At 45.1% G+C, this 18,031-nt stretch overlaps 1 protein-coding gene across 1 annotated transcript in view; it reads left to right on the top strand.

Moving 5' to 3' along the window:
* VPS13D (vacuolar protein sorting 13 homolog D) overlaps positions 1-18,031 on the top strand; it is a 272,477-nt gene that overhangs the window by 203,715 nt on the left and 50,731 nt on the right. Inside the window, exons 66-67 of the mRNA XM_081491462.1 lie at positions 7,942-8,074; positions 10,744-10,939. Of these exons, the coding sequence (XP_081347588.1) occupies positions 7,942-8,074; positions 10,744-10,939 (329 nt within the window). The remainder of the gene's footprint in view (positions 1-7,941; positions 8,075-10,743; positions 10,940-18,031) is intronic.

Here is an 18,031-nt window from a genome sequence, read left to right on the forward strand (position 1 = left end):
AAAACTTAAGTATCTTTGGATTAACCCAGCAACCACGTGGGCAGTGACCTCTCTGTTTTATTATGAAGACACTGATCCGTAAAGAGAGTGTGTGTTTTGCTCACGTTCACCCAGCTGACACTAGTAACAGAGTTGGGATCCTTGCTACCCAAAACCTGTGTGCTTTCCTAGTGTTGAAATAATTCATCTGCCAAGTCAGGCATTACGGCATGCCCACCTTGGAGAGATTTTTTTTCCCCTACGTCACAGTCTCTCTCTTGGTTCAGTACTGAGGTGTGGGCCATTTACGTGGATTGAAAAAACCTTGTTAACATGGCAGATGGAGGGCTCATGGCCCATTCTAAGGCTTATTCCCCTTGACTGGCACTAACTGTAGGCAAACCCAGCCCTGGCTTCTCTCCATGTGTACTTCAAGTGGTTTTCAGTAGTAGACGAGCTGATGCCTCAGCACAGTCCTCCACCCCTTCTTGGAGGAAGCCTGTGACAAGGCCTGGCTGATGCAGGGCTAAAGTTGTGATGCCATCCCGCCCACAGCTGGGTTTAGAGATTCATCCTGCCGACATGATTGATGTAGGAAAAGCCAGGGAAATTCGGACTTGACAGACATGATACTTGTCTGTTATTGAAAATCAGTCTTCCTGATGCTGCCTGTGGTATTCTTATTTCTCTGCTTTAGCCTTGTAGTAAACTCTCCTGATCCTTTTTAAAGAAAAAGCAAAATCCTACTATGTGAGAGTGCTCCCATCCACTCTGAGCTTCTAGATTAATCTGAAACAACCTCTGAGTTCACAACTGGGTCAGAGTTGCAGAAGAGCAGGAAAAGACTTGCCAGTTCAGCAGGCGTGTGTCTCCGGCCAGTTAAGAACCAGGATAGTCTTAAGGTCTGGCTTTGTTGCTTATGTTTAGACCTTGTGTGCTGAGATAATTCTGGGTGGCTTTGGATAACTCTGTTTCTTAACTGAAAAGGAGTATCTGTTGCCTGATAAGTGTTTACCCGTGAAATAGCAACATGGTGTATGTCTTAGGGTAGGAGGGCTTTTAGACCTTCCAGAGCTTGCGCCCGTCCCCGCCCCCGCCCCCAAAACCCAAGGTCATTGGCTTAAGCATATTAACTGGAGTAGAATGCCAGGCCCAAATTTAAAATGTCTTTCTTATTCAGGGTCTCTTTTCTGGATTCTTTCCCCTTTCTCCTTTTGCCTTAAGGGCTATGCATAATCATAACCCAAAAGAACTGAAAGCAGCCAAAGCTGCCCCACTTTTAATGGATAGAGATCTGGGGTCCAGAAATACCTCTTTCTTGCCAAACCTCAGCTTCGTTGTTGCCTTTTTTTTTTTTTTTAATCACAATCCCAGCCCACTCTCTCCACTATTTGGCCAAGTGAGGGCTGGCACTTACCCTGTGTCAGTGACAGACACCCACTGCTTGTTGGATCACGTTCTCCTTTACCTCTGCCCCGTTCACAAGTCTCACAAAAGGGTTTTTCAATGTCAAGGAAAAACTCTTGCCAAGAGTCATTTTTAACTGTGGATATTTTAACAATATGAGTGAAGTATGTGAAGACCTTAGTTTTGAAGTGACTTAGATCTTACATGACTTGAGGAAGGTTTTCCTGCTAGTATTCTGGCAGAGTCAAAAATGACTCTGAAGTTTAAGCCTCCAGATTGCTTGTAAGAAACTTGTAAAAAGTGATCACCTCTTGTGTGCCAGACTCCGTGCCAAACAGTTTCCGTTATCTCCTTAACCCTTCAAAGTAGCCCTTTAGACTAGCTTTTTGCAGAACCAAGCTGAGGTTCTAGAAAGCCTTGCACCAACATGTATGTTTAGTAAGTGGCAGAGTAAGAACTTGACTTGTTTGCCCCTGCCGTGTGACCATGTCTTGGCAGCCTTCCTCCAGGCATGATATACTGGGCTCTAGATTTCCACCTTCCAGCCTAACTTGTGGCAGGCGATGCTGATCAGAGTTGGATCTGTGATGGTGGCTGAGACCTGTGGCTGTACAACCTGATGCTGAAAGAAGGCCAAATCCTCACTCATACACAGACTCTTGTCACTTCTCTCCCCTTCCCTATTATACGTGGTCACATTGGCCCTGGTGATAAGAAAGGTGCTGTTACCAGCAGTTACTCAGTGGAGCAAGGATACTGAAGAGGAAATTTCCATTAGGTAAATAACTGTGAAAGAAAAACCCCGGAGCAGGGGGAGAAATTCAAGCCCCGGCTCCTGTTACACTGGCCAAATACCCTTGGCATCCCCTGCTTGCTGAGCCTCCTGAAAGGGACAGGAACGCTGATAGGATGAAACAGAGGGACACAGTGTGAATTTGTTCTCGTGCAGCATTCCAGCATCTACTTGAATTTCAGTTTTATAAAATCAACTATTCTGAGCCCGGCCCCAAACCCAGGCTAATTTGTAGTGGCTCCATTGCTGGAGACAGTGGGGTTATTTTTGGAAGGTGGGATATTGACGTGCAGTGTGTGTGTGTCAGCTACTCTATAGAACTGGCATCTTGAAGTGCTTCTGAGATTTTTACCCGCCCTGGTGAAAATATGGCTTTGTAGAAATTAGTGATTTGGGGCTGTGGTCAGAAATCACAGGTGTGGCTTGTGCTGGAGCGTCCTTCAGTGAAAGATGGGAGGAATCACTGTTGTCTTCTCAAGGGTCATAGCAACTTTTCTCAAGGACATCCTATTCATTCGGAATCTTTCATTTTAGCTAGGACAGTATCATGGAAGCTCAACTGGTAAAGAAACCACCTGCAACATGAGAGACCTGGGTTTGATCCCTGGGTTGGGAAGATCCCCTGGAGGGGGGTATGGCAACCCACTCGAGTATTCTTGCCTGGAGAATCCCCATGGAGAGAGGAGCCTGGCAAGGCTACAGTCCATGGGGTCGGAAAGAGTCAGTTATGACTGAACAACTAAGCACAGCACAGCAACAGGACAGTATTTGCTTGCAGCCTTAAGTTTTTTGTGGACTTGCTACCAAATGAGCTATATTGGCCTATTGTTGTTTAGTCACTAAGTCTTATCTGACTCCTTTGCAACCCCATGGACTGTAGCCTTCCAGGCTCCTCTGTCCATGAGACTTTGTAGCCTGGAAAGAATACTGGAGTGGTTACCATTTCCTTCTCCAGGGGATCTTCCCAACCTAGGGATTGAACCCGCTTCTCCTGCACTGCAGGCAGATTCTTTACCTCTGAGTCCTTGCAAATGCCCCTTCTGGTGTTGAGGCGTAGTTTATACTGAATGGAGTTAAAGTGCATGCACACTGTCTCATTTAATCCTTATAACAGCCCTGTAGAATCTGATTATACCCATTTTGCATAGGAAGAAATTAAAGTTCAGATAACTCAGTACTGTTTTTATTGAGTGTTCCATGTATTAGGCTCTGTGCTAAGTGCTTTACACATTTTATTTAATCCTTATGGCATCCTCATAGATGGCTATTCTCATTCCCATTTGAAGATGAGGAGACAGAGAGGCTCACAGAGGTGAAGTTACTCATCCATGATCTTGCAGCTATTAAATGTCACAGAATTCAAACTCAGGTGTGAATGTCCTTTCCTTATGCCCTATACCTGCCTCCTTGAAGTTTTCCTTTGTCCGAGTATCTGCCACCGAGATTCATTTCCCATTTGAAGTGTCATCTATGAAAATGTTTCCATGTGAATTCGATTTTCAATGCATCTAGCTTTTCTTTTTAAAATGTGGAGGCAGAGCTGGGGCAGGCGGTGAAGGATTTCCTACACCAGTCACTCCTATGTTATGCTGTAGCTCTCATGGGCATCTCTGCCCTGTTTGAATGGTCATTTTCAAAGTCAAGGACATGAGTGAAACAGTACTTCCCAGCCTCAGAAAAGACTAGTTCCAGAGAGCACCCATAAAGAGTGCTTACTGGAATTACCTCCCTCTCCAGCCCATGTGTCCTCACCCTGTCTTTTAGAGAGAAATGAGATATAGGGTGTGATTTACTTTCCCACCGAGGTAGGGAATGAGAGATGGAATTAAGTGTGACTCAGTGCTCCCACAGTGGGAGAAGGCCGCAAGCTCTGTGGTGCCGTGGGTTCGACTCTCAGAAGACCAGTGGACTGGCCCAAAGCCCAGCCTTTGACCCTTCATCTGGCTGGCTTCAGTTTAGTTCCTACAAATGTTTCTCCCTGCAAAATCTTATTAACCTCTCATCAGTATGGGTTTGGTTGGATCATGGATTTCTACAATGGCACAAGTTTTCTGAGTTCTCAACGTCATATTTCTAGGGGTGAAGACTTTTGTAGTCGTTTCCTGTAAATAAAATATCTTTGTATCCTTTCTGTCCATTCACAAGTGGCAAAGGACAAGCCCAGCTGGCTTGCACAGTGGTTTTTTAATAGAGAGATGGACATTCAGATGGAAGCCCTGGAGTGTGCAGAGTGGGTATAGGCACCTTTCCATGGCAGTGGTGAGGCCCCTGAGAAGCACAGGGAAGAATCCAGCATTTAGAGGGAGGAGGGGATCTCTTAGGTCATCTTGTCCCACCCTCCTGGGGTCAGCATGGTGTTTCTGTACAGAGAACACCCCAGGCCAGTTGGTGCTGGGGTTGCCAAGGCTGCTGCAACAGAATCAACTGGCAGTTAAGCTCTGACATAGGCTCCCTCATAAACCTTGGCTATTCTACTTGTTTTATTGGTGGATGGGGGACGGTTAAGGGAAAGGGGTTGGTATCAGGCCATTTGCCTAGATTATTACCCCATATTCTCTTGGGGGGGGGGGAGTATGAGGTTTTTAACTTCTTAGTCAGCTGCCAGAAATATGTAGACAGGACCTTAACTTACTGTCTCTTCCAGGAAGATCTCTCTTCTTTAGGAAAGTCAGAGTTGAACCACTCTCTCCCCTCTTCTGTGACATTAGGGAGAGACATTTTTGTCCAGACCCTGAATAAAGACCACTGGCAACCTCCACAATTCCAGAAGATAGCAAGAACGCTCTCCAAAACAAAGGTCACATTTCTCTCTTCTCTCTCGATTCCCAAGTGCATACAGTTTGTGTTCCAGGTTCTTGTTACTGGCCGTGTCATGTATGAAATTGTTTTCTTCCTAAGGAGACTGTCAGTTTTGAGAGTAGGTCCAAGGCCGCTATTCGCTTGCCTCCTTAGCAGGACCTAAATCTGTGCTGGGCCCAGAGTAAGTGCTTAATAAAGACATCCTAACTTGGATTGTAGATCACAGACTGTCAGAGCTGGAAAGGATTTTGGAAACCACCAAGTCCAACACTCTAATTTTATAGATGGTACCACTCCAAAAATTCACTTTGGAGGCTGGTGTTTATCTGCTGGGAAGAGAGTTTCAGTTTTTTCCTTTCAATGTTAAATTCTCATACAAGAGACCATCATTCTAAATGTTTGAAAGGCTTTCTTTAGACAGTGTGGGATGTTCCTCCTTGGACTAGTAGCTAACTAATAATAACCTGATAACAGAAAGAGCACTGACCAGATTCCATACCCTGAGCAACTGTCACTGATCCTGTCAGCCACAGGACAGCGTCAGGACTGTCTCCCTCCTACAGATGCTGGGAGGGAGGCACAGCGGTCAGGCCCCTGGCTCAGGGTCATGTGGCTACCAGAATAGTCGAGACTAGAATCTGGTTTGGCCAGACCCCCGAGCTCATGGCTCACAGTGGTTCTAAGTGGGGTCAACCAGAGAAAATTCCCACTTAATAGGAAATCCCACAGTGTCTCTGTCCTAAAGGAAAGTGTAAAATTACTTTTCATTAACTTCAGCTCTCTAATTAGACAGAGTGACAGGGAAAGTGAGGCAGAAATCAGTCATGACAGAGGTTGCATTTCCAGAAAGGTCCATGAGGTCATAAAAGCTATCAGTTAAGAATGCAAGGGGTTCATCCATACCGTTTCTCCAGATTCCATACATGAACCTATTTGCAGGGCATGAATGGAGATGTAGATGTAGAGAACGGACTTGTGGACACAGTGCGGAAGGGAGAGAGTGGGACAAATGGAGAAAGTAGTATCAACATGCAGAGAAGGCAATGGCACCCCACTCCAGTACTCTTGCCTGGAAAATCCCATGGACAGAGGAGCCTGGTAGGCTGCAGTCCATGGAGTCACGAAGAGTCGGACACAACTGAGCGACTTCACTTTCACTTTTCACTTTCATGCATTGGAGAAGGAAATGGCAACCCACTCCAGTGTTCTTGCCTAGAGAATCCCAGGGACGGGAGAACCTGGTGGGCTGCCGACTGTGGGGTCGCACAGAGTCGGACACGACTGAAGCGACTTAGCAGCAGCAGCAGCAGTATCAACATGTATGCACTGTCATGTGTAAAGTGGATAGTTGGTGAGAGGTTGCTCTGTAACACGGGGAGCCCAGCCTGGTGCTCTCGTGATGACCCAGAGGGGTGGGACGTGGGGAGAGGAGGGAGGCTCACGAGGGAGGGGATATATGTATAATTATGGCTGATTCACATTGTGGTACTGCAGAAACCAACACAACATTGTAAAAATTAAAAAACAAAAGAGTGCAAGGAGAAAGAGCAGTCAGGTCTTGCTCCAGGAACCATTGCTTTACATGGAATCACTGCTTCTTCCTCTGGTCTCTCTTCTGTGCCTAGAACTGACCTTCCCTCATTTCTCAGCATCAGAAGCCTCAGGATTGATGGCTTCCAGGGCAGATCTGTGTGCCCCTCCTCGCCAATCCAGAATGCAACGGCCTTGTGGTGGCCAGGCGGCCAGTGTACTGGGTCCTCATGGCAGGCTGTTTGCCTTGAGCCTTTCCTCTGAGCTTTATATCTAATAACATTCCTGTGAGTTTTCTAAAAGGTTAGTGCTGGGTCATTGGCACTTAAACCACTTGTTTTGGTAGATCCTTCCCGTGAAGCTTCGTTATATATTTGATATCCTTCCTTTTTATGCCTGAATGATGAGGATAAGTACCCTGTGGTTTATTAACTGTCACTTTAAACCTTTTCAGATTGTCTTGTGACAAAACAGAGTTTTATGTCCTTTTTATCCAGCTTTGATGGGTGAGACAGTTCTCTGGGTAAAGTGTGCCAGGATAAATAAAATCTCACTCTGATTCGTGGGGAAGGATTTTGCATTTGAAGTCATGAGTTCAAGTCTGCCACTTCATAAGAAAGGCGATCTACCCTGTTCACTTTTCCCTAGACTTTGTTTTCCTCTTGACAGATGGGACTGGGCGTTCAGTAACTGTGGAATAAGTGAAAGAAAAGGCATTACTTTGGGGCAGTTGATCTCTTAAAATGTGGATGTCAAATCCTCAGTCAACAATTTGCCGCATTTCTATTTTGAATCCCACTGATCGTTAGAGCAAACAGCCTCTGTCCTTATCATGTTGTTGTTGTCATTTAGTCACTAAGTCATGTCCAACTCTTTTGTGACCCCATGGAGTGTAGCCTGCCAGGCTCCTCTATCTATGCGATTTCCCAGGCAAGAATACTGGAGTGGGTTGCCATTTCCTTCTCTGGGGGATCTTCCCGACCCAGGGATCAAACCTGTCTCCTGCATTGCAGTCAGATTCTTCACTACTGAGCCACCAGGGAAGCCATCCACACCATTATAGAATCCTAAAGTTCACCTCTCCTCCCCCAGGCCATTTTGTTATACCTTTAATTTTTCTATAAGTTTTCAATAGGATTGTGAAAGGTAAATATGATTATGGATGTTTAGTAGTTGTTTAAAAACCTTGTGCCCACCAGTGTAAATGTCCCACAATTCATTATATGTCCAGTGCTTGAAAAATATTCTTCTGGGACACACACTACATGTAATTCAGCAATTAATCTCTCTCTCTCTCTCTCTCATTCAGTATTTACTGAATCCTAGCTAGGAACAAGGGAAGGTATTTATTTAAAATAATTAAAACAGTCAAAAAAAAAAGAGTGCTGCTGAGGCTTTACAACTTGTTTCCTTCTGTTTTGTATTCATTCCAGTTCGCGGGGACATTATCAGATGGCTTAGGGAAGACGATGGATAATCGCCACCAGTCGGAGCGGGAGTACATCAGATACCATGCGGCCACGAGTGGTGAACACCTTGTAGCTGGCATCCACGGCCTGGCTCATGGTGAGTCATGCAATATCAGGCTGTAGACAGGGGGCTCTTCTGCCTCAGCTCCCTGGAGGTGCCTTTTGCTCATCCAATTGCAAGAGGAAATGATGGCTTGGTATCTGAGTGGGCCTGAATGCTGCCAGGCTCTCTGGTTCTCTCCTCCTTGGGTCAAAATGTTACAGCCTGTGAGAACTCTTCATTCATTTTCAAAATGTTGTACACATTGCAGTTCCTTCCTGTTCTCAGGCTTCTGTCCCCAAAGTGTCCTAGGATGTAAGTGTCCAAACCCCTTTTTAGAACACAGGACTACTGCTTCAAGACTTGCCTTCTGCTCACTGATTATTCCTTCCAGAGGTAGCGAAATGTGAATTGGCTGCCAGGTTTGTGGCCCAGATGTTTTTGAGTCATATAAATGCACATTCATAGGGATTGTAGGTCTGTGTGCCCAAGAGATGTAGAACACAGCATGAATGTCTCTAAATTTGTTTATGGCTCTGATTTTTAATGTTTCAGTCTGACTCATTTGTTGCATCAATACCTTCTCTGCGTGATGTTGAAGACCCCTAGGAAAGTAGACCCAGCCAGCTCTTCCCACCACTGTCCACAGCCACACTGTATTTCAGCAACCTAGAATTCTATCCTGTTCTCAGGCATGCCCCCGAGTCCTTGCTCACTCATGTTTCTTCTGCCCTCCCCTCCCCGGCCTCACTTCCTTGCCTATCAAAATCCTTCTCCACCTGCAAGTCCCTCAGATGAGGTTTGCCCAACTCCACTGTCCCCAGTTAGAATCAACGATGATTAGAGCATACCTGGCAGTCTGGGTTGTGTGTGTAGCCAGCTGTGTGTGTCTTGCTTCCCTGATAGGCTTTGAGGGCAAGGAGAGGATAAAGACCCTCTTGTGGTCACCTTTATACCTGCATTACCTCACACGGCACCTGGTGTATAGCTCGTGCTTGGTGATGGTTGTCAGTTGAACTGCTTGTACCAGATTCTTAGGAATAGTCTGAAGCTCTCAGTAACAATTGGAGGAAAAACAAGGAATATACCTAATAAAAAAAATCATTTTTCTTCATTTTTGTTTGTCAAGTTTCCTAATGATAAGGTTTGGATCAAAATGCCTCTGCCCAACTGGAAAGCAAGCAGCCCCCAAGGCAACATCAAGCTAGCAGTGAACTTTGGCTGAAATTGATCTGTTTATGGACTTTAAAAGTTGATTGTTGGGCAATCTTTTGGGGTTAAAGATTTAATCATTGTTTCTAGTAACTGTAATGATAGTGCACCAGACAATTTTAAGAGTTTATTTTTTTAATGAATATAAAGTGCTTTGCTCTGTGTACTTGTCTTTATATATCCAGCATCCTTGAGATGCAGAGAGAAACCATGCCTGTCCTCACTGTTCAGATGGGTGTTCCAATGTGCTGAGAAAACGAGTGAATGGTTCACAATAGCAAAATCCCTCCAAGCCAAGGATCCTTCAGATAATATGTGCAACACCTCCAGAAGCCAGCCGGGCCACTCTGAGACCAAGAACCAGTGGCCTCTTCCAAGGGGGACCCATTAAGCTCTGGGATGTATGAAAGCGGTAGAGTGAGATCCTTCCTTTGGATGAAAAAAAAAAAACAAAAAACAACCCTTAGATGATAACAAGAAACAGAATCAATGCCGTCTCCTTGGTTTAAAAACTGGGAGTCAGGCTCAATTCCCCCTGTCGGCCCACTCAACCCAGGTTCAGTCATGTTCTGTCTCTGCCATGAGCTTTGTTCCAAACTTTGGGAAAGGCCTGTTGCCTCACTGGAGCAAGTGGACCCAGAATCCAGAAGAAATGCCGTGAATTGTTAGTATATTCTCACCCAAGGAACTTCCTTTACCAATTTGTCTCACTAGAGCTGAAGAGTCTAGAGAGCGTCCTCATACCCCCTCCGTCAAAGGGTAAACATCTGTGAGTGTCCCTGGCACAAATCCTGGAGATGATTCTTCCTAGCAATGCCTGCGTCCTCTCCAGCCTCTGCCAACTTCTGGCCACTTGGGAGGCTCTTTAAGGTCACTGCCGTCACCTTTCAAAATGTTTGGAATGTCTTTTTGACCTCGGTCAGTCTTTTGAACCAATGGCATCTAGGGCCCCAGCTGGCGCTGGCAGCCTTGGGGGTGCCCTTCATCCAGGCTTCACCCTCGACTCCGATTGCCTGCACCTGTTTCAGCAACGTGCACAGGAAGGAGTTTTGACCCCATTTCAGGCATTCAGTGGTGCTGGCCTGTCACATAGTATTCTTTGAAAACTGAGGATTTATATTTGGTTCTTGCTCTACCTTACATTTTACAGGATCCCAACTTAATTTGCTGGTCCATTGATTTAATCCTGTGTCTGCACCCTCTCCTGATTGCCCATAAGCTATTCAAGCTCTGGAGTTAAAAAGTAGTCGTGGATAACCTCTTTGCTTTCCTTTGATTTTTCAAAAATGAAACATGCTGTCTTGACTGACGTGTGATGCATGTTCTCTGACTCTCAACTCTGAGGGCGCATCTGCTGCCTCCCCATCTTGATGGGCCTCTCTGTTGCCTGTCAGGAGGTTGACAAGATGCCCCTACATCTACCTCGCCAGGTGCATGAAATTGAGGGGTTTGCCTTTAAATGCTTTTGCTTTTGTCCTTGGCCAGGTTACCATAGCCTTTGTCTCTTTTGCTAGGTATCATTGGTGGACTGACCAGTGTTATAACCTCAACCGTGGAAGGTGTGAAAACAGAAGGGGGTGTCAGCGGTTTCATATCTGGCCTTGGGAAAGGGCTTGTTGGCACTGTCACCAAGCCAGTGGCAGGCGCCCTGGATTTTGCATCAGAAACAGCCCAGGCGGTGAGAGACACAGCCACCCTGAGTGGCCCCAGGTCAGTGGTCATGGGGGGGAGTGGCTTTTGCAATTTCCAGCCCCTGTCTGCTGCCTCTCCTGAGCCATACTGATATGTTTGATCATACACTTTCTGCCTTAATGAAATGATTTTTAAAAAACTGAATACATGTAACTAAAATTTCTGACCTGCCTAATACAAATACATGAAAATGAGGTATAAACATCTGGCATAATTTTCTATATATCTATATCTATCTATTTATACCTGCATATACTGGATGTGTATGTGTGTGTGTGATTTTTTTTTTTTTTTAATTAGACTAATCAGAAACACAGTGGCATCCTTACACACATCCCTTGTTCACCAAGGGATAGACCCCTCCAAACACCCATTAAGAAAACTCTCAGGCCACAGGCTGTGTCTTGCTTCAAGGCCCTGTGGCATGGTTGGAGAATCCAACAGTTGCGGTTCACCACGTGGAGTCTGTCCCTTCTTAGTTCTCCCTCCACTTGAAAGTGCCAGCCAGTCCCCCAACCTTACAGAGAAACTCCCCAAGGAAGCTGGCAGTTCTTCTGTGGGATGCCGTCTTGCCTTGATACCAGCTGAGACAGGAAATCAGTGACAGCCCGCACAGCTCCAAATCCCATGGACTCCAACCACTTTAACTTCGCTATTCATGTTAGTGGCCGATTTTAGCCTCCCTTGTCCAGAGTGACTAATTGGGGATCTTATCAACAAAGGGTGTAATGAATGTTGCAGTTCCCAGCCAAGCTGGACTCCACTTAAGCCCAGAAGATTTCGCTGCTGCCTGGTTAATAGATATCTCCTGAGTGAGTTAGTAGGCCCTTAGAACGCCCAGGGCCTGGGCCACGTCCACACCCTGTTGCTCCCTCAAATAGGATTTGAAGTGAAATCGTCCCCAATTAAATTGAATCCATTTTCTGTCACCAGGAAGCCTTACTGATGACACATTACTGCACTAGGGGAAATGCTTCAGATTATAGACGGGGACCACGTCATGTGTTCAGCCAGAATGTCTTCCATCTGGAAGCAGCTGCTTCTTAAAAAAAGGATCTGTGGAGTTTAGTCCTTTAGTGAAATTACATTCTATTCTCAGACACAAAGCTGAAACAATCCTTGAGTGTATCTCAAAGCATGTAGGAAGCTGGGGAAAGGGGCAGGAGGGAGGCTTCAGAAGGATTTCCAGTTAGTTTCTCCATGTCTACCCGAAGCCTAGGAAGTCTCTGTCCAGTACTTTGTTAGGACAATAAGACCCAGTGAAGTCCAAGTAAAGTGGAAGGCCCTGAATAATTCCAGAAGACCCATTCTTATTCTTAAAATCCTAGAGTGGTCAAGCGACGGAGTGATTTTGTTTCCAAAAGAGTCCGAGGTATATGTGTTAAATTTAGAAACATTATTTTGTGCTGCAAACTCTCATGATGTTGACCAGAAAGAAATCACTTGCATTTTGTACAATGTCAGTTTGGAAAGCTTGACGAAGTTTTGCATTCTTTTTAGGAGCTCAAGAAAGGCACAAAAGGCTTGCTGCAGAAAGGTGTTGTTGTCATTTTTACCAGTTGTCTAGCTTTACTGCAGAAGGTTCTATTTAGTGTTAGTCAGCGTGTATCTATCACTCATTCATTTTTTGATTAGTAAATATTGATTGAAAATTGCCTGAAAACTCAAAGCTGGGACTACAGCAGAAAGCAAGGCTGAGCCTAGTCTTAGAGGACTTACAGTCAAGCAGGGTAGCAAACATAAAACAAATAATCATAGAAGTAATTATTTGCTAAAATTGTGATAAATGACACAGATTTACAGAGTGCCATGGGACTGTATAATTAGAGGAGGCAAGGAGTCAAAGGAGGTTTGCTCATGTGTGGTCAGTGGGATCAAGAAAGGCATGTCTAGGGAAGTGATACTTGAGATGAAGCCTGACATAAAAGTGTGATCTAGCCAGGTAAAGAGAAGGAAGAGTCAGCTCCCAGGTAATGGGGGACAGGGAACCTGTGCGCCTTGCCTCAAAGCGGATAGCAGTTGGCCAATCTAATTGAATTGCCCAGAACAGCTATCTTCTAGTCACTCACTCCTCCTAGAAACCAAAGCTCTAGTGATACGTGAGGAGCAGCCAGGTAGCCATGGGCCCTTGGGCATGGAAGTTCAGAGGGGACGTTGAGCTGCTGCCTCTCTTCTCTGTTCCTGGAGGAGCCAGTAGTGGGAGAATCATGGCCACAGCACCATGCTCTAGACCTGTGGTAACTTAGGGCCTCAGAGAAACTTGGCCCTCCACCCTTCATTGCACTGAAAGGCATTACAGATTCTTCTAGAACTCTGGAACCCATTTCCTTTAGTCCATTTGTCTAGATCGAACCCTAGGGTTATTAATGAGGAGCCATGTGTTAGAGAGAAAAGATCCCTTAACCTGGAAAACAATAGCACTGGGTCCCAGCCCCCTTCCTTACCAGTTTTGGGCCCTTGGTCAAGCCTCCGAGCCCCCGTGAAGCCTCAGTTTTTTCCTCTCTGAACTGGGGATAAATATACCTGTTTATTTATTCTCTCTCAGAGGTTTGAAACCCAACCAGAGTTATTTTAATGTGGATGTTATAAAGAACTATAAAATGCTGGGTGATACTATTTTTGAAGTCACATTAAAGGAGCAGAGAGGTTTTTGCAGGTGGAGAAATGTTTGAGTGCCCCAAGGGTTTGTTCTGATGACACTGTGATCTCTTAGGAACGTACTAGTTCTCCCAAGGGATAAATCACCCCGATTTCTTGGAAGTGAGTTGTAACCATCTCCAACCATCCCAGTTGATTGAACAGGATCCAGGGGTGTTACTCAGGGTTTTTCCCCACTGTTTAGACAACAGGGACTAACAAACGATTTGAAGGGATTAGAAGTGAGATTCTGACCGAGAGCTGACCTGAGCCTAGGGACCGAGCCAGCAGTAGAACCCAGGAGTCCAGGCGCTCTGCCTCTGAGTCTGCTCTTGGAATGAGACTTTCTGCTTCCTTTGTAATATTTCATCCAAGGGAAGGCTTAGATCTTAGCATCTATGTTTTAACCGACCCAAATTTCAAGCAGATGATAGCAAAGTAAGCCATAAAACTGTGAAAGAATATTCCTTCCAGTAATCCATCTGAAAAGTGGCCTTACAGGAAATATTGGCTCCTTTCTGTGTTTATTTGAACATGATTTTATTTATAGGGAACCCCCTCCCCCCTACTTGAGTTCCTTGAGATTAAAATACTTCCAAGTTCCTCTCCCTGTTGGCGTGTGCAGGCATTCCAACAAGGCAGCCACCTACCTTTTCCCTGAAATTTCCATGCAGTCTCACAGTTCTCGGGAAGGCAGGTGGGGGTGGGGGAGAGGGGAGGGCGGAGGAAGGCAGAGCCTCTGGCCTCAGCATGAATGCTGTGGGCCAGTATCCCCTGCTGCATTTGTTAACTGCACAAGTATGTGTGGTTTGGAACTGAAGAAGAAAGCCTCTTCCAGGGCCACGTTCTGCTGGCTCAGGTTGCATCTTCTCGTCTCCGTGTGTTGAGCCACATTTGTCCATTCCCAAGTAAAGTTTACGAAAATGGCACTGAGGCAGCCACACTTGCAATGCCACTGAAACCATGTGGACAAGTCCGCCACCCTTCAGTTGGTGGTGGTTTAGTCGCTAAATCGTGTGTAGCCCACCAGGCTCCTCTGTCTGTGGGATTCTCCAGGCAGGGATACTGGAGTGGGTTGCCATTTCCTTCTCCAGGGGATCTTCCCAGCCCCAGAATTGAACCCAGTCTCCTGCATTGCAGACAGATTCTTTACCGACTGTGCTACGAAGGAACACTTCATGGGACCAGGCCAAAGCCGAGGCACGTCCAGTTCTCTGCGTGTGGGGTAGAGTTTGCTGGTAGCATTTAAAAAGGTACTTCAGTAGAAAACCTCAGAGACCCAGCAGCAGCAAAAAAACAAAAACAAAAACACCACAGAAAAGAAAGGAGGGTCTGACCTTGAGCTATTTATTTACTTGTTTATTTCTCTGAATACTGTATGTTGTACACATGGGGGTCACAGGACATTTTGAGAAGGCAGCAGCTGGAGGTGTATTAAGCTGAGCCCCTGAGGTTTTCTCCAAACTATTTCTTCACCCTTTCTGTCAAGACCCAGAACCAGGGGGTAGAGGTGGGAGTTGGCAGAACTTAAAATATTCAAACTAATTTAGCAAAGCTCAGGAGTATTGGCGCTTATCTCATTATTTGTCAGATAAGGAAGAAGGGGGAATCCAAAGGATAATGATAGATCAGCCTTTAAGGATCTCGCCATCGGGACTCTGATAATGTTCTGGAATCCCGGGATCCTCATATTGTGCACATAGATGCAAATTCCAGTTGCTCATAGAGTTTTTGAGTAACCTTTCAGTTAATTTCACAGGAAAGATTCATGGTGGACTTATTTGACTTCTTCAAGTGAAAACACTCCCAAGATACCACCTAAAATTCGTTAAAGATACTTTACATGAATGGCCTCGTAGATGTGAAATGGATATGGATTTTTTTTTTTTTTTTTTTTTTTCAGGAAAAGCCTTTTCTGTTAGTGTTTGCATCCTAATCCACAACTCTCCAGGATAAATGGGTTAAGACCCTCTTGGGTCATCAGAGCCTGGGTGCAGTTAGGGCGGGCAGGTGAGAAGAAAGCCAGCAAAGGGGATTTAGGAAGTGCTTCTCCTGCTCTTCCAGTCCGGTCTGGCAACACTGCTCATAACCGCTGTGCTCTGAATGCAGCCGTCTGCCCTTTGTGGTGTATTATACATAACACATCAGGCAGAATTGGCTTGCATTAAGCCTTTAGGGAACTTCCAAAGGTGAAATCTAATAAAAATGTAAACGTTTATTAGGATATACCATGCGTGCATCCATGCATGCCCAGTCACTCAGTCGTGTCTGATTCATTTGTGACCCCGTGGACTGTAGCCTGCCAGGCTCCTCTGTCCATGGGATTTTCCAGGCAAGAACACCGGAGCAGGTTGCCATTTCTTCCTCCAGGGGATCTTTCCGACCCAGGGATTGAACCTGCATCTCTTATGCACTGGCAGGCAGATTCTTTACTGCTGAGCCACTGGGGAAGCCCAGGATATACCAGTGCTCTCAGTTTTTTCCACCATGTTCCCTCTAAGGCAAAGGATGGTGGACCGATGCCCCCTGAATCTGGAGGCAGAGCAAGTCCAGCACTTCTTGCAAAGTTTCTGTTTTATCTCAAAACTGTAAATGGAGTTTACAATTTATCTCATGTTTGTTTTAAATAAGGTGATATTTTTACATTGCTACCCAGTAAAATCAACTGTTCAGAAAGATACACCATGTCATCCTGTACTCCTGCCTCTTGCTCATTTAAGAAGTACAAGATACTCCTTCCAGATGAACTCTGCAGACCCTCAGAGCATCGATATAAAGCCATGGTTATTGGCCCCGGTGAAAAGCAAGCACCTAGGACAGGTTTGAGCCGAGGCTCTGTTTCTCATCTTTGGGTGTATCTGTCTATTGGCTTGGTAACCATCTGCTGGGGGCAGCCAGGGCATTAGTTGACATGTCAGTTTTATCATGAGAAGGAATTCAAGTTTGGTGAAACTGAAAAATTACTGTTGCATCTGGCTGAAAGGAGGGGACTGTTCATATCTCTCCGGTTTCCAAGAGTGGCCCTGTTGCTCTAGGGGCACCCCTCTGTCTGTCTTCTGCTCACCCCGGACTGTGAGGTGAGAACTCTGTGTCCTCACTTCCTGATCTTGCCACACCAGGCCTTTCCTGAGAACGCTTGAACGTCGATGGGTCCTTCTCTCAATCCTCCTGAGCACACCCAGAAAAAGAAACAACATTCAGAACTATGCTAATGACATGTGATGTCTCACTCAGGTCTGAAATTAAGCTGATGAAGTTACAGATGTTTTTAAGAAACATCTTAACATGCCTTATAAGTTAAAATTTCTCTCCCAGGAACACAAGCAGAGAACACTTTATTTTCCAAGACAGACTTCTTCCCTCTTGCTGAACTCCAAATACTGTGCTCCTCTTTCACTCAAAGGCTCCAGACGATCCATTCTCATAGTAACATAACTTATGGAAAGCTCAAATCTGTTGATGGAAAAAAAAGAAGTGTGTGTGTTCCTGCACACACATATTTGAGAAAAGCCTTTCCATTTATGAAATCCCATGACTCATTTTTATGCGAGATTATCTGTTAGGGGAAAAACCACTTTTTTGGTCATGGTACATTATTATCATTTCTAGAAAGGAGAGTGTCTATTTTTTGCCATTTTTGGCTTGCAGAGATGACTGACTTCATGGAAACGGTACTATCCTGCTTCCAAAAGTAAAAATAAATTGAATTCAGGCACGTACGTCTTTGATATATAGTCCTGGTGTCTCAACCAGCAGGTCTTTGCTCAAAGAAAATAGAATGGAAAGTATGATTGCTTTCTGATTCTGGTTTCTTCCATTTAAAAATTAAATAGTTGGTCTGAGCGCATGCACACACACGCACGCACACAAAGTCCTTATACATGTAGTCCCTTCCTTGTTCAGAGACTTGAGTTTTAAAACTCTAGAATGACCCCCCCCTCCGTCTTACATACATAAGATATGCATTTGCTGTTTTTGCTTTTAACTTCAAAAGAAGCAGAAGTGTATTTCTTCCTGAGAAAAATTTGTATTCCCTGTATTAGAAAAGAATTAAATGCCATTTAACTGTTGGCGGAATTCCTCTGCCAGGGCATGAGGTTTATTTATTTTTAGATTTTGATGACCATCTTCTGTCTTTCATGGTTTGCCCTTCCAGAATCATCCCTCTTTGCCCAAGACGAAATTGGAGTCTCCCTGAAAAAAAGGATCCAGGTTTGAGTTCATAGTCCCTGCTCCCAGAGAGCTTTAGTCAATAGGATAATTCTGAAATAGATAGAGGCCATATGGGCTAGCAGAGAACAGAAGAGGGTAGTACTGTTTTAGAAGTAAAGGCCCATAGCCATTGGTGGAAGAAAAGGCAGACTTGGGTGTTATTAACCCCAAGTTACCTTACTCTGAGACCTTTTTCGAGTACTCTTTTTGTCAGACTGCCTCTCAAAGGCAGACTTGTGCTAAGTTTCTCACTTATTTGTC

This window comes from Giraffa tippelskirchi, chromosome 5 (genome assembly GCF_054371585.1).
Source record: "Giraffa tippelskirchi isolate mGirTip1 chromosome 5, T2T-mGirTip1v1.2.pri, whole genome shotgun sequence".
NCBI lineage: Eukaryota > Metazoa > Chordata > Mammalia > Artiodactyla > Giraffidae > Giraffa > Giraffa tippelskirchi.